Source organism: Phallusia mammillata, chromosome 1 (assembly GCF_965637545.1).
Source record: "Phallusia mammillata chromosome 1, kaPhaMamm4.hap1.1, whole genome shotgun sequence".
Taxonomy (NCBI): domain Eukaryota; kingdom Metazoa; phylum Chordata; class Ascidiacea; order Phlebobranchia; family Ascidiidae; genus Phallusia; species Phallusia mammillata.
In genome coordinates, this window is record NC_137252.1 from 16,672,734 (window position 1) to 16,688,208 (window position 15,475).

At 37.0% G+C, this 15,475-nt stretch overlaps 3 protein-coding genes across 3 annotated transcripts in view; 1 reads left to right on the forward strand and 2 right to left on the reverse strand.

Moving 5' to 3' along the window:
• The window catches only part of LOC145234657 (nesprin-1-like), a 226,022-nt gene that overhangs the window by 94,386 nt on the left and 116,161 nt on the right, over positions 1-15,475 (forward strand). The gene's annotated exons all lie outside the window — the stretch shown is intronic.
• Positions 10,195-12,783, reverse strand: LOC145208989 (uncharacterized). The gene is made up of 6 exons (XM_080079242.1): positions 12,386-12,783; positions 12,034-12,273; positions 11,572-11,793; positions 11,400-11,438; positions 11,168-11,282; positions 10,195-11,064 (listed from the first exon to the last, which is right to left on the reverse strand). Exons 1-6 carry the CDS (start codon positions 12,429-12,431, stop codon positions 10,827-10,829), a joined length of 900 nt encoding a protein of 299 aa, XP_079935368.1. The 5' UTR covers positions 12,432-12,783; the 3' UTR covers positions 10,195-10,826.
• On the reverse strand, positions 12,833-15,142 carry LOC145208990 (uncharacterized). The gene is made up of 6 exons (XM_080079243.1): positions 14,951-15,142; positions 14,370-14,594; positions 13,758-14,033; positions 13,566-13,640; positions 13,379-13,499; positions 12,833-13,289 (listed from the first exon to the last, which is right to left on the reverse strand). Exons 1-6 carry the CDS (start codon positions 14,991-14,993, stop codon positions 13,169-13,171), a joined length of 861 nt encoding a protein of 286 aa, XP_079935369.1. The 5' UTR covers positions 14,994-15,142; the 3' UTR covers positions 12,833-13,168.

Consider the following 15,475-nt stretch of genomic DNA (forward strand, 5'->3'; position numbering starts at 1 on the left):
GCAAAATAGATTGCGGCCGCAGGTTGTGCACCCCTGCGCAAAATTATTACATAGTATATTTTCAGCTTTATGCAAATACGTTTGTTCATGACTGTACAAACATTGGTTGAAACGCTACAATTGTAATTGTTTCAAAAAAAAACAAGCGTTTGTTGCAACAAAGGCTGAACCACGTTTTTTGTTAATAAAATCCGAGTGCCAACATTAAACAAAAAGTACTGCAACGACCTAAACATGATCCAAAGTGACCAAAGTTTGGGCGTCAACAGTGCAAAGTAGGCTGTTTTTGAAAACGTGAATCGCTTTTACTTTTATCGAACGAAGAAATTGTGTCAAGTGACGATTTGCATAATAACGTGGCAGAAACAACAAGCTAAAGCACGTGAAAAGTATCTGTGTTCAGTTCCAAAGTATCGAACGGGTACAGATACTGCATATGGCATTGGTATCGGCAAGTCGCACCCCCGGTATTTATCGGCAAGTCGCACCCCCGGTAACTCTGCGCCTGTGCTCATAGTACTATTCAGCGTTACTGGGAAACATTTGGCGGGCCGCATAAACTCCTTTGGCGGGCCGCATGCGGCCCGCGGGCCGTAGTTTGCCCACCCCTGTTCTATGGCTTTGGTGGGTTGGTCACTTTACCATTTTCATTTAAGGTTTGGTGAACACAAAGTATCGCTATTGCCATGAGTTTAAACCATGGCGATTACTTTGTTTTGTATTTATACTTACCCTAGTATTTTACAATGTTTGTTTTTAACATCTTGCATATTTTTTTGTATTTAAAAGTTGTATCCATCTCCAGCATACAGGGTAAGGTTGAGGCTGTAGTTGGTTATACACATATCCTGAAAATATGCTACTTTCGAAGCGCCACACGGAAACTCTAATGCGGTCTAGTCAAATAAAGCATTCTATCATTATAGCTGTTGCGTAGTGTTTCTTGATGTTTCTTCCGTAGATACCTTAAAAGTTAAACACTGTATCAAGCTTCTGGGTCGCTTAAATCAGCTATTGTGTCGCAACGTTTTTTTGATAATCGTCTAAAACGCAACTAATTGTGACAACCTTGGTATGTATTGGGTAAGCGAAAAAAAAACCGCACAACAAAAATTATATTTTTTTACATTTTAATATTTTTATGTACCTTTGCCAAATAATAAATGTTTGTGGTTGAGGCGAAATACGCAAGTTTATGACTTAAAACAATGTTTATGAGATGAAGAATTTAAAGATGTTACAGGGACAAGCCATGTCAAAACACACTTCATGTGTTTCTTTACTTCTTTTCCATGTATAGAATGTTGTCAACTTGTATTCTTTCGCTTGCAGATGGGGGCGAATTTTCTTCAGTCTCACCGATTTCGGAATACACAAGCGTTTCATCTCTTTTCGGTTTATGTATTTCAGCGTATTCCGAACTGTCACCTTGCTCAGTATCAGTTGACACAGTGACGGGCCTAGAAAACGTCGAGGTTTCTTGTTGTGTTTCTACTTTCTTGTTGCTTGGAATTTGACCTGTTTGTCTCTTTTTTCTTGTGTGCTTACATCTGCACAAATTTGAAAACGTGTAACATAGTGTACGACATAGTGGCAAGAAGTAAAAGACAACAAATGATTAAAGTACCTTAATAACATGATAATTATCACGACAAGCGCAGTTATTCCTACTGCAGCTGTGATGATTACGGTGATTTTTCTCGCATGTTTGCTAGAAGTTGCGGACATAGGTGTCGTTTCAGTCTGGCTGTCACTTTTGGTCGAATTATAGGTGTACTTTGATGCTGCATTAGCGAAAGGATGTGTTACTGGTCGTATCATCTTAGTCCCGTATTTACGGCAACAAATAGGCCTGCGTTATAAATTAAACCAACGCCAAAGCGGTTGTTTAATGCTATTAAACAAAAAACCTTTTGGGTAACCTGGGTGTGAGTATTAAAAAATAGGTATGCAAAATGTATGACTTTACAGAAATGATCAACCGACTGTAAACTTGATTTAAACTTTTGACAATTGAATTTTAAATATCGCCTGTACTTTTGAGAGTAGGATGGAAAGGCAACTGTCAAAAGATTAGGGTAAATATTTACAACCCTTTCCTAAATAATAAATACACTAATACTAAAATTTGTGCCAGTATTTAATTGATTTAATAGGCTTGGCCACCTAAAAAAACACGAGAATAAAAAAATAAAAAAAAGCATATAAGAATTACACTGCGGAATGCTTACCTGACTTTAATTTGAAATAATTCAGTTCAAATCCTGGTTGGTTGTTTGTAGCACTCGACAAAAACTTGATGTCATATGTAGATAAATTGGTTTTTAACAGCGATACCGTACTGCACTTATATTTATTTTTTCGTTTGGTTTGATTATGTGGGGTGTTTGGTGATCCCAATACAAAGCATATTTTGTTTTTTGTTTTCCCACACATGTACAGTCGGTTTTCTTTGTCGTCTAGAAACATAGCGTCTCACAAAAGGTGCACAAGTATCTTTTAATAATGTGGGAAACGTACCTCCTAGTATAGTAAAGTAATCTTCGCATTTACAAAAATTCAAACTTCCATTGCAAAACTGATTTTTCTCATCTTTTACAACTTCGAAATGGGTTATTACAATCATCAAAACTTCCTTATCAGGGTTCATCGGAAATTTCCATGTACACGATTGATTGGCAGGGTATGTCTTGTTTTCAAGTGCGTTAAAACCAGGTGAAGTAATTCGTCCATGTATGTTGTTTTCTACCTTCGCACTCACATTGCAATTCTGACTGTTTGTTACACCTGAACAAACAAAACAAATTTGCGTGAAAACATCCCGATTTTCAGTCATAGAAACGCTTACTTGTAAGAACTACCATAATCACTAATACTTTCAGGTGAGCTTTGTTTTCTCGAACGAAAAGTTTCCACGTTTTGTCAACAACCGTCATTGCTTTAGTGGTCTTTGTTTTTGCTTTTATACTTTCACCTTGTTGCTCACTGCTGAAACGCCGCTAAAAACAAGTATTTGACAATTATAAAGTTAAGGAAGACAAGTTTTGTAGTTTCATCACATTGTCAAAATTATTTCCGATTAGAGATGTTTCTACAAACGATTCATATTTAATCTGTTTAACCTCACCGTATTTTTCGTTACAACTGCTATTTAACCTACTGATAGCTGACTGCTGGAACATTTATGCGGAAACAGTGTGTAACTGCAGACAGTTCTGTGTAGGGTCAACTTCCGAACAATTCATTGAAATTTTGGACATAAGTTTGCCAAACCGCTTCATGGAAAGGGGTTGGTAAACATGTTTATTCTTCTAATGTCGTAGGAACATAGCTCTGTTTTACAGAAACAAATTTGTTTTGTTGCAAACATCGTAGATTCCACTGCTAAAAATGGTGTCAAGTCAGCACGGATTGTTGTAAATAACATGAATGTTTTGTATGTCAAGTAGGGCAACCCTTTTTCAATTTTCCTCATTGTTATTAATGCAAGAAGCTTCTGAACAAAAGTTAATCTCACGATCACATTCTTCGTGATCTAACTCATTACTGCTGTCTTGTGTCTGCAATACCAATACACGCTGCTAACATGATACTGTTGGGTTACTGCTAACTTTGCATACCTTGCTTAAAATGCTTTGTGGTCGTGTAAGGATTTAAAGATAAAGTCCTTTATTAGTTTTGTAAAACGTGTATTGTAATACAATTTTTTTCACAGCACGAACCAAAACATAAATACACCGAAACGCATTTAAATCGAAAAATGCAGTACATGAACAAAAACTACAAGTGGTACGATGTACCTAAAAAAAAACAGCTTTATAATACTTGATCACTCCAAGTCCATGTATCCATAGTTTTTTAGGGGTATTGGAATTTCGTAATCGCCGACTTTAGGCAATGTTTGCTGCGTAACATTGTTCTTTTGCGTGGCGGGTTGTTCGGTTCCTGACAATGTAACAACGTTTTTGAACTTGTTATTGTTAGCCACAAAATAATTTACCTGGGTTGGATATTACTTTTATAGTTATAGTTATATTTAAACTAAAATGGTTTAGTGTTGTTAGTTGCGTTGTCAGTTAAAACTTCGTTGTTTTTTAGCCAAACACAGTGATTTTTGGATGCACAATTTATTGCCAACATAGTTTGATCATAGGACGAAATTAATTTGCTTTTTTGTACCTACGTCGTTTTGTTCGTGCTGGCTTGTCGTTGCCCCTAAAACAGAATAACATGAACAAAAGTTGTACTAGATAAAATATTATTAGCTCCGACTTCCAAAAGTATATTTATTACATATTAGCAATCAATGCTGCAGCCTCGAAATTACGTTTTAAAATTAGGTGACTTACCTTATCATGCAACACACTAATATTACGATGGCTGCAATCGCCACTAATCCTCCCGCAACGATTCCAATTATTGCTTCCGTTCGTAATGAAGTTGCTTCTGGATTGGGAGCCAGCACTGAAACACACAAACATCACTTTGTTCTCATGACCGTTGTGTGCGTATTGAGTAATGTGGTTAGTGCAATATGAACTATTTTGTTGAATAAGGAGGAAGTAAAGAAGCGCTTTTTAAGAAGTTGGGGGTTTGATTGCTGTTTGCGAGCAAGTTTTGGCATGATAAACTTTCGACTTAGTGACTATAATATAAATCTGTCACAATGGAAACTCGTGCATTTTGTGAAAAAAAAAACAAATAAAAAAACGCTTACCAGGACAGTCGGTCAAAGTGTAGTTCATTTTTAACACGACACCAGCCGGAGCGTTGGAGTAAATTGCTAGTGTGAACCAAGGATAATTTCCACTAAAGTTTTTCACGTTCATCCCCGGCAAGTGGCAAATACTGTTTGTGGATTGAAGGACAAAGCACTCGGTGTTGTTTATGCTCATAGGCCCCATGTATGTCATTCTTTCAAACAAATGTATATTCTTTATACTGTAGTTTTTAAATTTAAAATTCAACATTATTATGTTTAACGTAAAAACATTCTTTGTTTATATTGTTACTACGTAACTTCGATTTGAAAATAATAATCCTTAATCAATGACTCAACTACCAGCACCTTTTAAAGTAATATTACAAAAATACAACTGTTACGGATAAGTTGTATACTCAAATATAATAATCAAACTTCAGGAAACTGACAAAATAAAGCCAGAAAACCAACCTGATGGGAACTGAATTTTTGTGTTCTCATTTAGCAGTTCAATTTTGCCGATGAACACTAACTTAACGGACGGAAATGGGATATCTTGTATTCTAGTTAAGTTATATTGAGCATTGGTGTAGCTATACTCTTGGTCAAGGTTAAAGTCGCCGCATTGAAGTTGGGCTTGAGTTGTTCTTTGAAATAGAACCACTACACATAGAAATAGTTAGTATGTTAATTACACTGCAGAGTTTACCTCATTTGCTTGATTACTTACCTTCTGCGATAAGAAGATAAAACTTGAGTGATTTAATGTAACAGAAATTCATGATTGTAACAAATTCTGTAGCATAACCTGTCAAAAATTGTATGATATTGTATTATGTTCACCTGCACCATGACACAACAAACGTAGTAACACATTATAGTAAAATTATACATTTTCAAAACAATTTAGGGTAAGATAAGTATAAACTTAAATTGGTGACTAAATTATTAACGTATAACCGATAAACTTGAAAAGCAAGATTCAAGTAAAACAAATATACGTAAAAATTAAACATTCGTAAAAGTGCGAAGTACTTATCCTCCCTTTTCACCCGTGTCTACTAATATAGATTGGCCACCAGAACGTGACCATGGGTTCTTAAGTTGTTTCTTTGTGACGTAGGGCATGCGTACGCTATTCTGTTGCGGGTCGCTCAGGAAGTCGGGATATGACACAATGTATTAGAATTACCCAAGTCTGACCTGATCACCTCAACTATGCATTCCTCAAAATAATGCTAAAACAATATTTAAGTGGCTGGTTACACATTTTCACAATTCTGTAAAAATGAACCATCATCATTGGTTATTAATGCATCATAAGCGCTGCTCTTTGACTGCTTAACTCTCTTTGTTTTAAAGTCCTATTCGCTCTGTGATCTGGGTTGTTCATACGTTTATATGTAAACAAATTCGCGTTATGTTTTTTTTTATCAACTGCACTTGCTGCTGTTATAAACTTCAAAAGTAATGGACTTTCTAAAGGCGTGCTTATGAGATAAACAAATTTCGTGCAACAACAGCTGAAGACGCAATCCCGGAAAAGCTTCGCGATTTTTTTTTACAAAAAAGGAAGGATTTGTAAAATTGTTTTTGTCAGCTATAACTGAGTGACTTACAATTCATCCTTTAAAAATAATGAACGAGAAAAAAAGTTTGTAATATTACTGTCAATCGCTTTGCTTTGGGATATTTTATGGCACGCTTAAACACTGTACCTTATGTTTTACCATTTATTTGCATTTGTTTTTGAATGTAAAATTAAACTACACTTTTATTGTGTTTGTAGGGGTAACAAAACTTATGGCACAATTTTTGACCTATTAGGTCTCATGTACTTTAGTACCAGTTGTAAAAAAACCTCAATCGACCGTCGTACGAAATACAAAAACTTTTGAATCTGAAAACTCAGTTTCAACTTCTGAGTTTTTCGGCATGCCTCATTCAGTGAAAGCAAAAACCACTTTGAATTCGGGCTATGGCTGAGCGTTGTTTGTGTAACATGACACATACAGTATTATCACTGCAGCTCTACGTACACAGGTTTATGACAAATCGGTTTTTCGTATTGGTTCTTTTCGCTTGACACTGGGTCAATGTAGTCGTAATGGATGGATCCTGTTTCGGTGTTTGTCGGGGAATTTACGTACGATGTGTTGTTTGTTCCTGAAGTGCCCAAGGGCGTTGCTGGCGGATGTTCTTTGGGCGCTTGTCTGACGTTAGGTGTCGCTGATGATTTTGTAGTTGGCAATCTTCGACGCATTGCACGATTCCGACTGTTAATAAAGTTTTATGCAAAACAAAATTTAAGTTAATTGTCACGTAAAGATATTCAGACACACAAGTAGTATCGAAGTAAAGTGATTGTTTGGGAGTGTTAAGGTGATACAAACCTGGAACTGTTTACAAAACTTTGCTAAACTCCTTTAAGCCATTTTTTGTTGTGTTGGATGTTGACGTTTGTATTACGTGTAACTTATTACGTACCTTTTTAGTTGTATAATGATGATCATCAAAATAAATACCAACACCAGTAAAATTCCAGATAATATTGATGTTGCCGTGAATGCAGTCAATTCAACGCGATCTAATCATACAATAACAGTTTGCTATTTTGTGTACCCTGACATATATAGTTAAATTTTACCCAGATATCGAGAAACAAAAATACCTGTTTCTGTGACTTCCTGTTCTATCGTGCTGCTTGGAATCATCTCTGTATCTATGTGTAAAGCAGAAGTATTACTTTACTTTGGGTTAAAATCGTGTGAAAAAAATAAGGAAATATCCTTTTCTGCTTGTATATTTATTAATCGTGTTATGCGTATCAGTTATATAATATGGAACTGTGCCCAATTTTAACAACAAGACTATGACAGACGTCACGAAATTGGCACGATATATGTGTTTTGTACTAAACGCAGGGAACACCATGGCTAAAAATGGGCGCAGCCTGTCACACCCACAATAGGCTAATTTTTTTCAAATTTAATCAAGGGTTGGAGTTGGAAACCTAAAACGAGAGACATACTCGATGCAGACAAACCTATTTATACATTACAGTTTAACTTACACTAAACGAAGATTCATACATGACACTTTTTTACTACTTATAAAACAGTAATGACGTCGTTGTTTTTTGGTTCATTACATATATGGGTACCAATAAATAGCAAATTCATATTTACCTTTCGGACATTTAATAAAGGTATAATTAATTGCAGCGCCTCTGTAGTTTTGCCTCCTGTCAGACCGGAAAAGGAGGGTAGGAGGCCAATCCCTAAGTGAAAATATTTGTGTATTGCATCCGCAATGCGGCATGCGCTGCGAAACACACCCGCTAAGCATCATGTTTTCCGAGGCAAAGGCGTAGCAGTTTTTTGGTTTGCTGTTTCCACAGATACGCAAACCTGTAAGTAAGTCAGTGTAAACAAAAGATAACAAACGTTTTTCATCATAAAATATGATTTGTTTCTGAATTTATTATTTCTATTATTGTAGCAAAGAGTTTAACCTTTAAGGTCTCTTTGGTGCAGATAGTTACATTGACCGTTTTGACTAGTGTACATCAGAGTTGTAAACGGGCCGAAAAGTGGAGCCCGAACCCGAAAGTACAAGCCCGAAACCCGGCCCTAACCCGAATCGTTTTATAAAGCCTGTTTAAGCCCAAAAGTTTATTTGACAAGCCTATAAATTGAAACCTCAGGAAAGACCAAGACAACAAACACCACAGACATTTGGTCTTGTATGAACAAGGCAGGTTCAGCAACTTGCTACTTAGCTAGATAAATTTATATGAAAAAAATACTGACACAGAGTGTAAAGTCAGGCCCGAATCAGGCCCGCTTTTTTGAAGAAACCTAAGCCCGAACCCGGCTCAAACCCGGCCCGAACCCGAACATGGTCCGAAAAACCCGGCCCGACTTACAATTTGGGTGTACATAGTTCCTTTATTACCGAAGGTCAAGCGTCTGCTAAGAAGTACAAAAGTTGTTTCCAGAAAGTTTTCCACTCACCATTGGGCAGTCTGATGTAATCGTTGCCACACCAAATAGACTGGTCGCCTGTTTGCAGATCGTTAAACTGTAACACGAGTATGTTTAATGGATCGGCATTAAATTTCCAGGTACATCGTTGGTTATACGGATAAGTTCTATTATAATTGGGCGTCGTAATTATACCACTGCTGGACGTCAGGTCAAGCTCTTGTTCGGTTAATCTGCAGTTGGCATTGACCGTAGTCGCAACACCTAAAAACAATAGGAAAATGTGGTAATGCGTGTAAATCCTATTTCATATATTAAAACATTAGTTTGTTTTAATTAAAATAATTATGAATAAGTAGGTGCTGGTTGAATTCACAAGTTTACTTTTTACCAAAGAGGGTTTCAAAACGAAATAATTTTAAACAATAACTTACCGATAGTAAAGATAACAAACAATGAAAAGTCAAAATTCTGCATAATCTGAACTTTCCTCTATCTTTCTATGACAACACGTTTGTACTCACTTATCTTTACCAGCACTGTCTATCGCGCTTATATAACCAACAAATTTAACTTGTTTGGGTTCAAACCAGTCCGTTATATCCAGCCTGAGCTACGTAACTAGCCGAGGCGTCACGTCTCGATGTCGTCAAATATAACTTAGATGTTTTGTCACGTTGACCGCAACGTACTATAATAGCCATGCGCTATAAGATTAATAATTCCAGGGCTGTTCAAAACAATCAGTTTTGCAGCAGGTGACGTTTGGGCTGCTTCCGTAATGACGTGCTTTTTGTTGGTTCTACTAAGTGCACTGGCTTTTGTTTTGTGGACCAGGAAGTTGACGGGATTGATGACACTTGTCCAAAGGTTCGTTAACGGTGGTTAGGTGTTTTACACATCAAAATGCCTATAAACTTTTTTTGTCAAAACAGAGGCAGTGACTTAACTGAAAACATGGACAAAAATGTAAAACGCTTCATTTTGAGTTGTGTAGAGGTATTCGCATGTTTCTTGCGCACAGTTTTTGTGCCCACCATTCTCGCGCACAATTAATAATTTCCGGATATCCCATGTTAATTTATTTAGATCATTGGAGTAGGCTAACAAAAGTTACAAGATTTTGGAAAAAACTAATATCGACGTAACGAAGCGCATTGGTTCAACAGGACGAAATCTGTTTGTTGCAAATACTTCGTTGCAGATGTCTCTTTTTTCAAAAATTGCTTATGGAATACGTAATTTGCAAAAAAAGTGTTTTTCGTCGTGCTTTGTGAAATAGGTGAAGTCTGTATCTGCGTCACTTCCGGTTACCGTGTGCTCCACACTTTTATCGATGCTTTCTTACACTGCGGTAGTGAATAAGTATAATCTATTTCTCGCATTTTGTTGCAAGATTGCAGTATCACAAGGCAATATTCACCACTTTTCTGGTTTTTGATCATAGACTAACTTTGACTGACCAACTTATAATATAACCGTAAACAGATACAGATCTGGTATGTATTGTCGGAATGTTAAAAAGTGACGAAATGATGCAAACAATTAAAATCAAATAGGATACACAAATTATTCACAAAAAACACTTTGGAAACGTACGTGTGCAAAAAGCAGACAGCGTGTGCCAAAACACATACACTCTAATGCAGGGGTTCCCAACCTGTGGTACGCGTACCACTAGTGGTACGCGAAGGGTTTTCAGGTGGTACGCGAGTAGCTTCTGTTTTGTTTACAAAAACCTCGATTTGCCACTTTATATTTTGTTTGTCTGGCTTTGTTTACAAAAAAACACTCCCCAGGCCTATTGTCATTGTTACGTAACTATTTCTGTTGTTTCGTATCATTACGTTCTTCAAAATACAGGTCATGTCAATTCTCAACAAAAAGCATAGTTGCTATGAAAAGCCGAACAACGCTGTGGCACAGTGGGCGTTAATTATGTCAAATGATTGCTCTTGATAGATATCATCTACTGTTTTGTAGCTTAAGCTAGTGTTGAATAAAATCTGATTCGAACAAATTAGTTGTTCTGTAAGAAGTGGTACCAAAGAGCACATTAGTGCTCTATGGTGGTACGCGTGGTAGTGCAGAGCGTCCAAGTGGTACGGGATCGTAAAAAGGTTGGGAACCCCTGCTGTCTAATGTATATCCACGTATACCGGCTTTTGCGATATTGGATTCTCGTAAAGGTTGTTGGTGCCCATAGCTTGAACATAGTCGTATGTTATGCTGGAACTGACGGTGCGTGTGGAAATCTCGTCACTTGATGTGCTCGGTGGCGCCTGTGGCGGACGCGCAGAAGGTGCACGTCTTGATGCAGGTTGAGATACAGAATCTGTTGGAATCAGCTTGCAATCTGCAGCAGTGCGTTTTTTCCTGCACAAATCGTTTTTTTTTTAAATAAACATCAAGGACTTGATAAGTTTGTTAAATTGCGTAATACAATAAGCTTGTTATTTTTTTAGCAATTTGTTTATACCTCTTTTCCATAATTAACATTATTGCCAAGATGATGGTTGTCGCAGCAAGAAGGCCGCAAAACACCGCTGCAGTTCTGAACGCCTTCCAAGCTTGCTTGTTTCTTTGTTTTAAATCTGCTTCACATTTTGTTTCAAACGACAGATACGTGCAAAGTGTGCGGCATTTAATAACATTTTCGCAGTTGTACAGTGTTCAATTTTGGTTAATTAAGATTTTAAATGGTACCTTACCTTGTGGGCTTGTGGTGGATACGTTTGTGTACATGACATCTGGAAAATATTATAGGTATTTAAATATATATATATACAGCCTCTATTTTAAAACTGACGACAGTAATCCATGTACTATATTACCATATATGGTAAATAATTTGCAGTGCGTTAATGACGTTCAAATTGTTACCTGCTGGACAATTGATGAAGGTGAAGTTGATGCTAGCGCCTCTGTTGTTGACTCTGTTGTTGGAATAGAATCCAATAACCGGCGGCCATTTATCAATTCCGTACACATTCATACCACACCCGCAACTGTTAGGAAGCATGTAGTCGCACCCTCCTTCCATCATTCCCTCGGGTGCGAATGCATAGCAGTTTTTTGGAGCGCTGTTCCCACATAGTCGTATTCCTAAACAAGAGCATTTATTACAGGACTCACGTTTGGTGTATTTTGTCAATTCTTGTTATAAGTTGCAAATTTAATTTCATCATAAATATTACTCTATGCTGCTACTTTGTAGTTTTGCCAGTTGTTTCAATAATGGTAACAAGTTTCTTCTTTACAAGTAATATTTTGTTAATTTGGATGTTGGTGGTCGCACAACTTCTTTCTAAAAGCCCTTTAAATAATCCCCAATTTGCAACAAACCATTTGGTAACGTAATGTAATCTTCGTTGCACCGAAATGACTGTGACCCTGTAACTAGCACTTCGACCTTCAGAACAAGAACTTGATTAGGCGCTGCATGTAAAGTCCAGTAACATCTCTGGTTTGGAGGATAAACCCGATACACATAACCAGGGGTTCTTATAAACCCGCCACTAGCATTGACTTTGACTTCTTCTGGTTTGAGGTCGCATCTCTGAGCCAAAGCCGCAAACATAAGACCTGTAAGTGAAACTTGGTCTAACACAGCTTGCAAAAATATCCATTAATAATTGTAAAGTGCAAATAAAACTGACAATTATGAAATGATTTGAGTTTTACGCAATGAATTTACCTGATGCAATAGCAAAAGAAAACAGAATAATCGGAATTTGCTTCATATTGTTGCCAACCCTTCTGACATACAAAAACACTCCAGCCCTCCTTCGTCACTTACTACTTGCAAAACACGTACTTTGAGGTGATTCATCAATTAATTATCGGTTGATTTTTAGTTGATGTTTTAACGCGGGTTTTCCCGGTTTTCAGGTACTTACGCCGCATTGGTTAGGAAATGATGCAATTGTTTTGATTGATGTTGTCTGCTAATATTCCGTTTATTGAGTCATTTTTGAACCTACAGCGAGGGGCATATTGTAGAAAACACCGATGATTGAATCTCTAAGATTAGTCGAGAAAAGAACTCTAATTGCACCTTCACTGATAAAAGTTGATTTTACTAACTTATATGTTTCTTTGTTTAAGTTGGCTCCTCTCAATAAAAGTTTGTGATGATTGTAAATCGAAATGTAACGTATTTGTATTAAACGACAAACCGCGTGAAATAAAATTCAAGAAAAAAAGCGAAACGAACAAACTTCAAACAAGTGGTTCCCCACTGGGGAGGAATTCCTCCGAAGGGTGGAATTTTAAAACTTGAGGAGAGGAATCTACTTTAATTTTTACATTTGGTTTGTAAAATGTCACTCGTGCTCCGGGAATATGACCTGTGAAGTTAATAAACGACCAAGTTTTAAATCTTGGTATGGTTTAGCACTATGCAGTATATTAGGGAGGAATGAATATGTATTGAATTGTTGAGAGAGGAATTCGTCAAGAAAAGTTAGGAACCACTGGTTTAAACTTTGTTAGCAGAATCAATGTTGTGATAATGGTTCATGTTCTGCATCGAAGTTTCCTCCTTAAAGTTTTCATTTCGAAATGCGACTGGTGAATCAAATGAGGAACTGCTGTTTCGTCTACAAACAAACCAACGTAAAATTCAACTTCGCAACCAACATGACCATTTGCAATTGGCCATAGTCTTAACATAAGCATGAATACTGACCTGAAGTGCAGAAAAACTGCAACGATAGTTATAAAAAGAAAGACGGCTAGTATACCCATTACAATCGCAACCACTTTGATTTTAAAGAAATCTTTCTTTAAAATGACCATAGCTTCATTATCTGCAAGTGCAAGACATTAAGTGTTACGTTGATACGGGTAAATTTCACTTTTAACCCTTTTCTGACCTCCACTGGTTTTGGTGGAGGCAGTAGTTATCCGTTCGGTGGTGCTCACAGCTTGGTTTGCAGTTGTTGTTTCTTCTGTTAGAAAATTAGATAAAAACAAAAATAGAATGCAAGCTGTTGGATTTAGTAACTATGTATATCGCAAAAGATATGAAAAAAAAGTTTTAACAAAGGGGCAGAAGTTTTAATCACCTTTTATATTAGCTTGTGTTCCATCAGTTCTCTCAATGCTCGGACAGTCAATGAAGGCGAAACTGAACAAAGCGTAATAGTAATGCGAGTCGCTTCTAATCCGTGGTGGCCAAGTCTGACTCTCTTTTGTCGGGTTCGCACATACGTTTTTGACGTTTCGACCTGCTGGACAAGTGACTTTTTCCGATGACGTATTGGGCGTAACAAAAAGACCGCACCATGCGGCGGTCGAGTGTGTGTATTCGCGTGATGTATTGTCGTGCGGCAAGATCGAGCCTGTGAGAATTAGGTCGTTAGTAAAAAAAAAAGCGATATAGTGATTTTTCTGCCATGCTGTGATAAAGTTTTGTGGTGTTGCAGCAATGTATAAGAGCTTCTGATTGGAAGTTTCGGTTTCGTTTAGACACTATTTTTGTACATGTGCATTTTTTTGCGGATATATTTGCACTAATATAGCACAAAGTTGCCATACAACATCTTGTATTAAAAGTTCTAACCCTATTTGATACGAGCATGACATGGTATAAAAAAGTCGCTGCAGACGTTGTCGAAAACTTAAACCATTTATGAAACTGAAATCACATTATTCCAAAATCGCCTATTTAGTCGTACCGTCTGGCATTATTACACTATCCTTCCAGTAATCATCAGTGTATCTCACTATGTGGGGAACTGTTACGAGAAGCATAACGTCTGTTCGGTTGTCAGGTGGCACGAACAACCAATCACAGACTTCACCGCTGCTGTTCCATATTTCGTAATAGAAGTGACCATGACGCATGGTAAATGTCGAAGGTCCACAATCCGCCTCAACACACAAAGAATGCCAACCCAGCCCTGTACACATAATGTCATTAGATTAAAGTAATATATATGTTACGTAGTATATATTGACTGATCCCGAACCTTTTCGCTTTAACTTGCAATAAATTAACTAAATTTTCGGCAACTTTTAATTAGTCTCACTAAACACACTTCGTGCCTTTTTATTAAATTTTTCAACAATGGGTTTCCTGCTTGTCCACTCACGTTAAAAGGTGTACCTTTTAACGTTGGTGAATGAGATTGCACGCTTACTAACAATGTACAACTTATTTGTATATGATCATTTGTTTGGTAAAGTGCAAATATTTTACCAAAGTACAAGTACAACTTAAATAACATTCCATTTTGAAACAAAACATTGTACTTGCCGACAAGGATAATAATTGCCAGCATGAATGAAGATACACTCATGTTCGTCTGTTTCGTTTAATCTTCCACTAATGGCAGCATATTTATAATATATCAACACAGGGGGCAAGAACGCTCAATTTATGCAATTCTGACACATCTATTCACTTCTGCTCAGCGACACTGGAGAAATAATAATTTTACACGATTTGGCTCAAATACTACTCCCATAATCTGTGTCTGTCTCTAATCTCCCTTTTTCTTTTTTCTCTCACTTTGCCATCAATCATTGCTCCACCCGAACCCTCTCTTCATCAGTCTGCGTGTTTTCTTTCTCCCACGTCATGTTTTGACTTGCGTAGATAATTGTAATTTCACGCTGCATGTGTTTGTGGTGTACAATCATCCGCATATTGGATAAAAAAGCGTAAGACCTCCTTGATCGTGCATAAACTATATAGGTATAATTTAACAGCGGCAGTAATGAGTGTTTACCTAAAATGATAAAAACAATATTATTGCTTAGGTTTGGCTTATATAACCCA